Source organism: Heliangelus exortis, chromosome Z (assembly GCF_036169615.1).
Source record: "Heliangelus exortis chromosome Z, bHelExo1.hap1, whole genome shotgun sequence".
Lineage (NCBI taxonomy): Eukaryota > Metazoa > Chordata > Aves > Apodiformes > Trochilidae > Heliangelus > Heliangelus exortis.
The window spans coordinates 2,382,423-2,395,783 of NC_092454.1; the positions used below are offsets into that span (position 1 = coordinate 2,382,423).

The following is a 13,361-nucleotide window of genomic DNA, read 5'->3' on the forward strand; positions in this document are numbered from 1 at the left end:
TTTTTACGGTGGATTGAGTGTCATTTTGCTCAAATGACTCAAAATGTTGCTTTAGTGTTGTATCCATAGAAAGATTTCTCTTCAAGAACTTCCATGTGGGGCTTGCCTGGTTTTGCCTCTTGGTAACATATGGAGGTGAGGTTTTAGGCTGATATCAGCCTATTCCCAACATGGAAATAGCATTGAACTTGATCTAAGCCTGGGGATTTTGAGGTGGCACCTGATGGGACAGTAATACCCTTGTCCCCCATCTGGCACAAGTGCCTTGCATGCCATCAGAAGGGGTTGGGCACCCCAGGACACCCAAGCTCCTGTGTTCTGGAGATTTCTCAGATGGACAGACTCACAGCTTTATTTGGGGATAGACTGGATCAGTGTGGCCACCAGAGGGGTTGTGGATAAGCAGTGAAGGTTGTGGCTTACAAATGGGCAAAGGAAGAGAGAAGCATCTTGCCCCAAAATGGAGCTTTTAGAGTGGTATGTGTTTAGATATTAAAACCCTTTTGGTATCACAGACTGGCTTGGGTTGGAAGGGACCTCAAAGCTCCTCCATTCCCACCCCCTTTCCATGGGCAGGGACACCTCCCACCAGCCCAGGTTGCTCCAAGCCCCATCCAACCTGACCTGAGACACTGCCAGGGATGGGGCAGCCACAGCTTCTCTGGGCTCCTTTACCAGTGAGAACACTTGATGAAATTTCTGAGTCTCTTAAATACTTGAGCCCAGGTTCTTCCCACCACCACAAACTTTCACTGTAGTTTGGGGAGATTAAGGTTGGAGATGAGGAAGAAATTGTTGAATGTGAGGGTGCTGAGCCCCTGTGCCAGGTTTCCCAGAGAAGCTGTGGCTGCCCCATCCCTGGCAGTGTCTCAGGTCAGGTTGGATGGGGCTTGGAGCAACCTGGGCTGGGGGAGGTGTCCCTGCACATGGAAAAGGGTTGGGAATGGATGAGCTTGAAGGTCCCTTCCAACCAAGACCATTCTCTGATTGTAAACTCTTAAAATATTGATTGTGCCACTCAGTGATGATCAAGCACCATGTCTGAGGCACTAAAATTAACTCCAGGAAAGCCCTCCCAGATTGCCAGAGTAGTTCCCACTGGTCAGAAAGTCTCTGTACATTTTTTTTTTTCCATAAGACCAAGCATCAAGGTCTATGAAAATCATTTTAGTAATACTCTCAGTTATTTGAATGCTAAATTTTGCCAAGCAGGTGCAGACTCCTGCATTTATATTTTTGGGGCAAACTGGGAGAGAGAGTTTATTGAACGAGGTATCAACAAACAAAAAAGGGGGAAAAAATGGGAAAAACCCTAAATTCTTGCATCTGTAGTACATAAAACTTGGTGAGTTCCCTTTGTGGTCCTTCTGGAGCCAACATCTTTTGAAACTCTTGTGTTATGTCAGACATCTCCATTGCTGCCACCTTCCCTTGCCTCTGGGCACAAAAAACCAGGGCGTGAAACCATGACTTGGCTTTCTCAAAGGCAAATACTTCTTTTTGTCTCTTTTTTTCTCCCTTTTTCACCCTTGTCTTGCAGTTATACCTGCCACCACTTTCGGAGATATGTCTATGTCTTGGACAAACTGTATTTCCCTCACTCTCACTGCTCCAGGCTGCAGCATTGCTTCTCGACCCTCAGTGACAATGGAGAGGAACTCTTGTCTTTAACTTGTTCTCACATTCTCAGATCCTATGCTGCCAGGTTATTAACCTCTGCTCTCCCTTTACTGCATGCTGCATGCTCCCTGACTGCTCCCTGCATGTTGGGAAGTGCACCCATCAGTAACTTGTAAAGCTGAAAGGGGATGGTTTGGACCTTCAGGGCATCCTTGGTGTGGATCCTAAAAAGTGGGGTAGAAATGGGGATTCTAATCAATGAATTAGCTTGGGTTTGCTTTTCAGGTGGGTTTTTAGTTTTTCTTGTGGTTTCCACTATAGGATGCAACGTCTGAAATGAATGTGGAAGTTTTAAATGCTTTTAAATACCTTAAGCCTTTTCCCAAGCTGTGACACCACAAAATGAGTTGGGTTTCAAGGAGCTTCCATACAATCCTGCAGTTTGGAATTAGTGTGGAGATAGAAGTTGGGTTCAGTATACAGTTCAGGACTTTTTAGGATGTCAGGGAGTGATTGGAACAAAGGAATGGATTCAAACTAGAGGAGGGGAGACTTAGATTGGAAGTTAGGAATAAATTCTTCACTCTGAGGGTGCTGAGCCCCTGTGCCAGGTTTCCCAGAGAAGCTGTGGCTGCCCCATCCCTGGCAGTGTCTCAGGTCAGGTTGGATGGGGCTTGGAGCAACCTGGGCTGGTGGGAGGTGTCCCTGCCCATGGAAAGGGATTGGGAATGGAGGAGCTTTGAGGTCCCTTCCAACCCAAACCAGTCTGGACTTCTATCCTGGAAAAAGCTCACAAGGGGTGCTGCATCCCAAACCTTGCTGGCATGATGCTTCTCCCCCTTTCCTCTGCCCTGGTGAGACCACGTCTGGAGTGCTGTGTCCAGTTCTGGGCTCCCCAGTTCAAGAGGGACTGGGATCCACTGGAGAGAGTCCAATGGAAGGCTGGGATAAGGGAAGACTGAGAGGGGCAACAGGGACAAACTGGAACATGGGAAGTTCCAGCTCAGCATGAGGAGAAACTTCTGTCCTGTGAGGGTGAGGGAGCCCTGGCCCAGGCTGCCCAGAGAGGTTGTGGAGTCTCCTGCTCTGGAGGCTTCCAAACCCCCCTGGATCTGTTCCTGGGGGATCCTGCTGGGACAGGGGGGTGGGACTGGATCATCTCCAGAGGTTCCTCCCAATCCCTGACATTCTATGAATACAAATGATGAGAATCCATCAGCCCAAAATGAGCACAGAAAATCCATGCTGCAAATTTAGAAATGTTCTGCAGTGCCTAAAGAGGAGCAGGGACTTGAGATTGTAATTGCAATACCCAAATGTTTTCTCTGAGCTGTTTACCCCAAGTAAAAACACAGACAGGCTTTATAATTTCACCCTTGACACTGCAGATAATTTCATGTATTAATTGAGATGCTGGAAGCTTTAGGAAAACAAGGGGAAAAAAAAAAAAAAAAAAAAAAAAGAAATAAAATGGCATGACAGGATGGATCAGAACATGGAAAGCATCCAGGGTGGAAATGCAGCTTCCCAGCTAAGCCAGTGTACAACAGCAACAGACCACACAGTCAACATAAGCAAAACCATCCTGATTGTCAAGGGAAGAAAAGATGACATGGAAGCTGAAATAGCTCTTTTTGTACCAAAGACATTTTCTGGGAGGAGGGAACGATGGAAAGTTAGAAGGATCTCCACAGGAAGAAAAAACTGAGCTGTCTCAGGAGTGTGCTCCCCATTCATTTGGACCAAGGCTGGGGGAGTAAAGTAGACAAAACCCCTTCAGATTTCAAAGGCATTATTTAAAAATGATTAATAATGATGAGGGCAGCCCAGACCAAAATCTCGTTGAAGTTGGAGAGTTTTTACATGGAGGAGTGGGAGCCTGAAAACATCAAAGGAATAACTGAAATAATTCCAGCTTGTTCCAGTCAAGTTTTGGTCCTTCTCTCTGATGGCAACACTACATTAAGATGCCAGAATCCTCCCTGCTCCATGGATATTGCATCTTTCAGGTGGTTTTATGGATAAAACTAAGCACTGATAATATAAAATACCTTCTCATTTACCAAGCTGCTGTAGTTTTCAGAAGTAAAAGTTGGTCCTCAGATGGCAGCTGGTGGAAAAATATTTGAGTGGCAATGCTTTCTGAAGGTTGGGCATCAGTTGAGAGAGATTTGAGTATAAGAGCCTGGGAGATGGTAAGAACTCAGGGTTTCACTCCAGGCTCTCCTTTTTTTCTGAGAAAGAAGGAGGAGAGAGCAGTGTAAATGGAAATTGCTGCTTAAAAAAGACATAGGTAGCAGTTTTTAGCAGCTGGTTCTCTGTTGTTCTGCTAATCTGTGATTTAAAAAGTGTGTGCTCAGGAGACCTGCCTGCCTAAATCTGTCAGGAGCATCAAATAAAGTTGCTGGTATAAAAGTGGTATAAAGTGGTATAAATGGAAGTGTAGAAAAAAGTGGAGTTTGGGGGTTATCCAGGCATCCCTCTTGGATTAAGCCCTGCAGTATTTTTTCCTGTGAACAGCTTGCTTGGGAAAGAGGTGGAATGCATCAATCACTTCAAGGCAGTGGATAATTAATAATGACAATTTAGAAATCACAACCCTCTCACCCAAGCATCTTTGCAGGACTCCTGATAAAGAATCTGAGTAATGGCTGGTCCTAAAATTCAAGTTTTTATGATTATTTCTGTACATTTTGTGAGCAAATCTGAATTCCCCCTCTCTGGCAGTGTCTCAGGTCAGGCTGGATGGGGCTTGGAGCAACCTGGGCTGGTGGGAGGTGTCCCTGCCCATGGAAAGGGGGTGGGAATGGAGGAGCTTGAAGGTCCCTTCCAACCCAAACTCCAAATGTTTTGTGTGGATCCAGTTCCTAACCTGGGATCACAGGTTAGGAGATGAAGCTTTGGGTTTTTGGTTTTTTTTTGTCACTGTAAAAATATTTCCCTGAAATCAAGCTCATTTCATTAAGTCCCTTTGAGAAAAGAAATAAAATTTTAAAAAGAAAAAGACATGTCAGGGGGCTGCTGAATTAATGTAATTTAATGTTTTCTTGCTTTTAGATTGTGATTTCTAGTCAGCTGCTGATAATTTTATTGAGGAGTAGGGGGGTCTTAGACTGGAAGGATCACATTGCACTCCACATTGGGTGACTTGGCAGAGGGAAATTGTTTATAAATAATTCTTTTGCAAATTATTTGTCTTGGTGCTGTGCAAGAAGCCAGGGAGATAGAAAAATCAATGCTGTGGGTCTTGGGTGGGTGAAAAATTGCCTCAGAGGTCTCAGAATGGAGTTGAATTGGATGCTCATCAAGTCCACAAGGAGTGGAGACCCTGATGTGTTGGTTCATTAATTCCTGACCTGTCTAAAATCAGGGATGGAGGAGAATTTTCAGGGAAGCAATGATCAGTGAAGGGGAAAGATTGCTGATAGCAAGTAACCATCTGAGCCTGGTGGGTTTTATAGCTGCCCTCCAGTTCCTGAAGGGAACCTCCAGGAAGGCTGCAGAGGGACTTTTCCCAAGAGTGCCCAGCAAGAGGAGAAGGGGAAATGGTTTGAAAGTGCAGGAGAAGAGGTTGAGGCTGGATGTGAGGAAGAAGTTCTTCAGCAGGAGGGTGCTGAGACTCTGGAACAGATTGCCCAGAGAAGCTGTGGCTGCCCCCTCCCTGGAGGTGTTCAAGGCCAGGTTGGATGAGGCTTGGAGCATCCTTGTCTGGATGAGAGGTGTCCCTGGGCATGGCAGGGAGCTTGGAGGAGATGAGCTCTGAGCTCCCTTCCCACCTCAGCCATCCTGTGAGAACACTGGGGTAAAATGTTATCAAGTTGTCATTTCCTGGGCTTTTCACTGTGACTTCTCCTGGGTAACATCTTGAACTCAGCAGAGCCAAGGGGGTTTGGGAATCCCCACCCTGTTCCCCAGCTCTCGTTCCCCTGAGGAAGGACAACATCAAATTCTCTTCACTACTCCCAGTTAGAAACCTCTTTCTGGGGGGGAGACTGAGCAGGTTTCCTCCTCTTTTTCTTTATTCAGACTCCCATCAGCAGCCTGTTCATGAACAGGGGGGATTTGTAAAAACCAGTGAAGAGCAAACATTCAGCTGCCTTATTCCCTGGGCTGCATCTGAATGTGTGGTGCTTTCAGCTGCAAACTCTCTCTCCACAGAGAGAGATAAATAGATGTTTGGATAAATAGGCTTTTTACAAGAAAAGAGAAAGAACTAGAGGTGAATTTCAAGGCCAGGTTGGATGGGGCCTTGAGTGACCTGATGCAGTGGGAGGTGTCCCTGCCTGAGGAGTTGGGTTGGATCTTGGTGACCTTTCAGGTCCCTTCCAACCCAAACCACTCTGTGATTCCAGGATTCTGGGAGATACATCCTTGTCTGGATGAGAGGTGTCCCTGCCCATGGCAGGGAGATGAGCTCTGAGCTCCCTTCCCACCTCAGCCATTCCATGATTTTCATCAATTGTAGAATTTCATGCACACAGACCATGCTCTGGGGATGAGAGGTGCAGACAGCATTGACTTTGAAAGGACTTCAGAGAAAGAAAAGTTTTAAACTGAAAGAGGAGAGATTTAGATGAGATATTAGGAGGAAATTCCTCACTGTGAGGTGGTGAGACACTGGTCCAGGTTGGCCAGAGGAGCTGTGGCAAACCAATATAGGATTCTCTGAGGACTTGGAGGTTTACTAAGGCAGCTTTATGAGGTTACTTTGAAATGATTTGGGAGATTTGGGGGTAAATAAATTCTTTTAAAAGGGCCCTTTTAATATTCAGAAATAGAGTGTGCTCCAGTAGCCGGAATCTGAAGAAAAAACACTTGAGACTGGCTCATATTTTTTGACACGCTGGATGATTCACTGGAATGGTTTAAGAGAGGCTTTGGATTTCCCAAGATTGGAATTTTTAAATGAGATTGGATGTTTTCCTAAAAGATATGTCCAAGTCCAGCCACAGCTATTGGCCTTGAAGGAGGAAGTAGCTGAGGAGATTCTTATGGCTTGTGTCAGACACACTGCTTTTGGCATTACAGAAAAAAAAAAATCCAAGTTATGGGCAGATTACCACGTGGGATTTTGGGGTTTTTTTTGTCTTACGGATTTCTTTCAAAGGCTGCATTTTGATTTTGATTTTTTCCCCTACCACCTGTCACCTTCCCAGGTACTATCGCCCAGGTGATCTGGGGGATAATGATTAAAATAATAATTAAAAAAAAAAAAAAAAGGTTGCCAAAATCCTGCATTCTCACACACAAAATAAATAAGTGAATAGATTTGAAATGGAAAAACTGGAAGAGTTTTCTTCTTTCTATCTAATAATCTTTATTCCTCTCACCCTGGTAAAAATTTATCACAGACATGATCTCCACACATTCTGCCCCCATTAGCACGTGGAACTAAACCACAGCTCCATCAGAAGGGATTATTTTTAATTGGATGCTTATGAGCCCATGTTCCCAGGAGATGATGTTGGAACAAAAGGACTTTCACACATTCCCATTGTTGCAACATGGTCAGAATTCCAGGGGTTTTGTGTTTGTGTGTAATGTCTGGCAAGTCATCAGGATTGAGGAGGGGGTCTTCTTTTAGAAGTCTTGTCAAGAAGCTATTGTTTGAGGGCTAAAAAATAGAATAGCTTGTCTGAAATGATCAGGAGAATGCTGATAAAATGAGGGTCAAAATAAATGTCATTTAATAGTTTGTAGCTGAAAGCAGCAAGGATTTAGGTTCATGGAAACCCATCTTCTGCTTAGCCCAAAGCACCTTCCTGAGCTTCAGCTCCTCTGAATTATCTACTGATTTTCCTAGGGTGCTGAGCATGACCTCTTGGGTGCAGAAAGTCACCTCACCAGCAGCTTTGATAAATCCTTGTCCCTGGCAGCTTGAAATTCTTTATTTTGTCCATCCAGGTTTAGTTACCTGGTTTAGGTTCCCAAACAGCATTATATGAACTTGGGCTAGCAAAGGCAACTTCATGAAATGGGTGATTATTGCCTAAATATAGACAATTACCCACTTAAAAAATAACAACCACATGTTGCTAATCCAAAACATCTTCATTTTCATGTCAAATTAAAGCACTGATTCTGAGCACAGCCACGTTTTGGCTGCTGCAGAAGGTTCTCTTCATCACTGCAAATCAACAGAGACCATAGCTGTGATTCCAGCATTCATTATGTTGGGATCAAACCAGTGGAAAATACTGGCTGCAGCTGGAATTAGCACCAGTGCTAATTGGGATTAAGATGTTCCAACCAGAATACTTCAAGTCAAGCATGAGAGTGGATATTTCAACTTATAAATAGCAAGGAGTGTCTGCATCTTGCAATGAAATGAGAGCCAAAAGTTTCATCCCCACACCTGGATATCCTGGAGCTGCCTCAAGTACTAAAATACTTCCAAAAACTCTGCAATCCTGAGTCATGGATGATTCCCCAGTGCTCCAGAAGGTTGGTGGAGGGAACGACTTTGCAGGTATCTCTCAGAGAAATTCAGATCAGGCATGGGAGCAGTGGTGAGGAATGAAAGACCCTGAAAAACAGAAGCAACAAGAGATTGATGTTGTTAATGTAGGAGACAAGATGTTGGCTTTTGAGGCTGGTCCCCCTCCATAAAATATATCAATTTTTAGTTCAGGGCTAATTTTGAATTCATCAACCCAACAACTAATATATTGTGCAGTTGGAAAAAAAAAAAAACAACACAAAAAAGAAAACCCCAAAAGCCCAACCTCTCAACATATTCTTAAGAGTGTAGGTGATTTTACTTGAAATGTTATTTGATTCTTGGGATCTTGTGGAAGATGTGTGGTTGAGCACTCTGCTGATTTGGGGTTGCAAGGTTGTTCTGCAGGTCCTGTCTGATTTCAGGATACTTAATGGTATGTTAGCTTCCAAGTGATGAGTTCCAGAGATAAAACAGGTGGTTAAATCCAGATTTAGTTTTTGAAATCACCTCAGATTGTCTTAAAGCTGATGTTTTGTTCTGTGCTGCAGAGATGTTCTGCTCAGGAGCCCCACCAGCTTACCTGAGAGTTTTTATTTCCTCAATTATTTGCAGCCCTTTTTCAAAATTAAAAAAAAAAAAAAATCATCTTTAATAATCTGATTAGCAAAAGAAGTGATTAGAAGCCTCATCATTAGAACCCTGATCCAAGTGCAAGGTTCTCCACCTGGGTCACCTTGCCCAAGGAACTTTTTGAGACATTTTTGTGTCTCTGTTCCTCACCACATCTTAGACCAAGAAATGCATAGGTGGGGATGGGAAAAGAAAAGGAAAGGGGGGAATAATTAGTCAGCTTTTTATTCTCATGCTCCCAAAGGTTTGCTTTGGGTTGTGTAAGGAGGTCTTGGATCTCCACTCTCCAGCAGGATGTAGGGGTTGTGAGGCATGAGCTATTCTGAAGTGTTTTTTTGTTCTTTGGTGTTTTTAAGCTTGAACTGGTGAGAAAGCATTGACGAGAATGCTCCCACTGCATGGATCAGAAACAAAAAAAAAGAGGAAAAAAAAGCAGTGGGAGAGGAAAATTAAGAACAACCACAAGTGGTTTCCAAAGATGAATAATCCTGCAGGTCCAGTGTAACCCCCAGGACAGTGATTAGCATTTGGCTTTTCTTCCAGAATGCTGGAAAAGTTGTGTAGGCATCAGCCCAGCTGAAAAGTGGCTGGAGACTTGTCCATGACTGAAAGGAGATTTTTCAAGTTTCCCTTTGAATGGTCCTGCCTCACTTCTGTGCTTACTTTCAATATTTCTGGGCGTGGTGTTCTTTATTTTCTTATTTTAGTTATCAGAATATTTTAGGAAAGAGGGAGTTTTCTAGGGAGGATCAAATAAAGCAGCTCCAAGAGATGTGTCCTATCAGGAGAGCTTTCAAATCAGGAATAGAGGGAGAGGGATTTTTGACTTCCAGTTGGTGGGAAATTCAACTCTTCCATTTATCCCTTGCATGGATTGAAGTGGTCTTGGAGAAGTGAGGAACCTCTACCCTGCTGAAGGTGACCCTGCCCCCTGCTGACACCAACTCCTACAAATCCCAGAATCCCAGACTGGTTTGGGTGGGAAGGGACCTTCCAAGATCATCCAACCTTTCCCATGGTCAGGGACACCTCCCACCAGCCCAGGTTGCTCCAAGTCCCATCCAACCTGACCTGAGACACTGCCAGGGATGGGGCAGCCACAGCTTCTCTGGGAAACCTGGCACAGTGTTTCTTTTCCCTTTGTCCATATAATATTCCTGAATCCAGCTGGTAACATCTGGAACACCTTTTTTACCTGAAGATCAGAATTTAAACCTCCTGGTGAGTAAAACACTTGGAAAAACAGGAGGTTTATTTTATCCCTGATATGGTTGGATTATAAAACATGGATAAAAGCAGCTTTTTGCTGAATATAGGAAGTGTTTTATAAAATTTGAAGGGAATGGTCAAAGATGGAGCTCCCTCAGGATCCTGAGGAGCCTTTTCCTGCTGGGAGCTGTGGTGATTTTGGTCTCAAGTGTTTGTACTTCCAGAGAGAGAGACAAAAGTTTGGGTAGATTCGTTGGTCCAAAGGATTTTCCTACTTTAAAGCCTTCCAGATGAGCTGTTTTGGAGCTGCCATCTCCCTGCAATGATGAGTAGTTTAAATACTTTATATTTCTGAAAAATTTTAAATTTCTGAAAATGTTCTGTAGGTGCTGAAGGCCACAGTCTTGTCATTGTACTTGGGTCAGTCCTTGCTCTGTATTTGCCTGATTATTTTTCCTTTTTCATCTGTAGTTTGGGTTTTTAGAGGTGTGGAAGAAGAGGGGGAATATCAGTGAACTCCTCAAACTGAGGATGCATTTTTAGGAAGGGCAACTTGGCTGGTGCTATGATGTACAGGCAATGAAGCAGAGAAAAAGCCCTGGTGTTGATTTGAACAGATGAAGGAATGGGCATGGGTGCTTTTCAGGGGCTGAAGCTGCTAAAAAGGAAGGAATAAAAAACAAATGACAAATGGGAATTATGAAGATCCTTCCCAGGATTTTGGTGGAGCACAGGAGCTGGGCAGGGGCAGGCTGGGGCTTCCTTGAGTCAAATTACCTTTGATTGTAACCTTTTCCACAGTAAATTGAAGCCTTACAAACTGCTTCACTACCCCTTGTTTTGTTCAGCATCTGCCTGTGTTGGCTTCTGGCTCTATATTAAAATCCTTTTAAGAAAATCAATTAAAAATGAGGATTCTCAATAATCATTTTCATGCAGCGACGTGGCTCTTTTTTTTTCAGGATTTAAAAACCTAATTTGTATTTCCTATCTGTTTTGACATGAATTTTCCTTTGGAAAGAGGTTTATTTATGAGTTCCTACACTTTGCAGGTTTATATTTAGGTGCATGAATCCTGAGGGGATTGACATGACAGTGAAGGATGTTGACAATTTTTACTTGTGCTTTTGATTTTTCAAGTGCAGCATTGTTAGGCTGTCAGAGGAAATATTTAGTAATGGAGATGAAACTGCATCTTGATATAGAAAAGTATTTAATCTATCACATTAATTGGAAGCATCCTGTGTTTTTGGTGCATTTTCCCTTTCATTCAAGTCATAGCTTCATGTGCCTTTGAAAATTTTGAAGCCTTATCAGAGTATTTACACCTTGTGTATCAGTGCTATTTGCAATTAGGAAGTTAACATGGTATTTCCAACAAAATTTCTTCTTTCTTGGAGGATGTATGGATGCCCATACATTTACTTTTGACCGGATACTGTATTGTGAATTCTGAGTTCATGGTAAAGTATCATACATTCTTAATAGAAAGCTCTGCCCTTTATTAATTTCAATGTATTTCATGTCCAACCTGATTTATGCAGAAAGGAATCCATCAAGAAAATTTGAAAATGGCCTAGAAAATTCTGTATTTACCAGTTTGAATCCACTTCAGGAATTGCAGTTTGAATATCAAGAGAGAACATCCATCTGAATAACTGCCTGGTGACACTGGAGAGGAATTCAGTTTTTAGTTGCAGGAATCAACTTTTTAGGTTTTCCAGGCATTTTTTTCACGCCTTAGAGCAACCTTCCAATATCTGAAGGGGCTCCAAGAAAGCTGGGGGAGGGCTTTGGACACGGGGGGGTAGGGAGAGGACAAGGGAAATGGGTTAAAACTTGGAGAGAAAGGGGAGATTGAGGTAGGAGATGAGGAAGAAATTCTTGAACTTGAGGGTGCTGAGCCCCTGTGCCAGGTTTCCCAGAGAAGCTGTGGCTGCCCCATCCCTGGCAGTGTCTCAGGTCAGGTTGGATGGGGCTTGGAGCAACCTGGGCTGGTGGGAGGTGTCCCTGCCCATGGAAAGGGGGTGGGAATGGAGGAGCTTCCAGGTCCCTTCCCAAACAAACCAGTCTGGGGTTCTGGGATTTGTAGGACTTGGTGTCCTCTAGAACACTGGCTTCTCTTTCCTAAAATATTCTGATAACTAAAATAAGAATATAAGGAACACCACACCTAGAAATATTGAAAGTAAGCACAGAAGTGAGGCAGGAACATTCAAAGGGAAACTTGAGAAATCTCCTTTCAGTCATGGACACCCAAATCATTCCATGACCTTCCAAGTCTTTTCCAACCGTCAGGATTCTCTGACTCCTAACAAGGCTCCAGAATCTTCCCTGTCAGTGTGAGCTCAGAGAGGCACAGGAATTGGCTCTGCAAGTGTAGCAAAGAGCCAGAGAATTGGGGATGTACCCATGCAGTGTGTTTGAGCCAAGCCATGCCAAATAGAATGTCCTCAGAGGGGAGGGATTTGGAGCCTGGCTTGCATGGCAATGATGTCTTCTTCATTTTTTTCTTGTTGTTTCATTGTTCCATGCCTGTCTTTGGGGTTTTGGGTGGGAGTTTGGTTCAGGCTGCTTTCTCCAACAATTTCCTCTGATTCTCACCCCCGGAGTTTTGTCCTAATTCAAGACAAATGTCTTCATCTCAGCAGCTCTGAAACTCTTCTCCTCTGGAATTAAAAGCAAGTGGATGAAATGGAATTCTTGCAGACCCCCTTGGCCTTGCAGAACTGTTGTAAAATATTTACAAGAGAAAGCCAGGAAATATTGAAAGAAATTATCCTTATGCCTTGAGACACTTAGGGCAGGTTCAGGGATATTTAGCTCAGAATGAACCTTGTAAGTGGTCTGAGCTTTCCAAACATGTTTTTCCTCCATAGCTTGAAGCTTTCCTGGATTTAGTTTGCCACTTGCCACTCAATGAGAAGAAAAATCCTCAGATTTTTATAGCTTACATCAACCATGCCCTGGTTATGGAGTTTATACTCAAATACAACCTCAAGCTTGGAAGGTGTTGCTTCCAGGTGCTGCTCCTCCCCCTCACCTGACTCTATCCTGGGATTACAAGGATGTTATTTGGCATGCCAGACACAAGGAGGATTGAAATGACCTGGGCCAAGATGCAGGAGAAGAATTTTACTGCTTTCTGGGCCTTTTTTCTTCTCTTGTGATGGGAGCATCAATTTCCCAACAGCTCTTGGAAAGTGGTCACGAGCTGCTTAAATTTGTGCCTTGAGTTGAAAACTACATTTGCTGCTCAATGCACGTGGAGCTCTGGGCTGACTTTGGTAAATATTTAACATCTCTCCTCATCAAATCCCTTGTTTCTTTTTTTCCCAAAGTCTATTTGTCTTTCTGGTTCCATTTGAAGAGGAAATCTTGTTCATTAATGGAAAAACCTCCATTAATTGTTCTCATGGTCTGGAGCATCAGTCTGAGGAGGAGCTGAGGGACCTGAGAG

The 13,361-nt window shown here is 43.6% G+C and overlaps 1 protein-coding gene across 3 annotated transcripts in view; it reads left to right on the forward strand.

Annotated features, from left to right (window-relative positions):
* DYM (dymeclin) overlaps positions 1–13,361 on the forward strand; it is a 164,898-nt gene that overhangs the window by 88,952 nt on the left and 62,585 nt on the right. The window contains exon 14 of one of the 3 annotated variants that reach the window (XM_071731264.1): positions 1,541–1,705. The exons of the other annotated variants lie outside the window; for them this stretch is intronic. Coding sequence (XP_071587365.1) covers positions 1,541–1,705 — 165 coding nt within the window. The remainder of the gene's footprint in view (positions 1–1,540; positions 1,706–13,361) is intronic. 3 annotated transcript variants of the gene reach the window in all.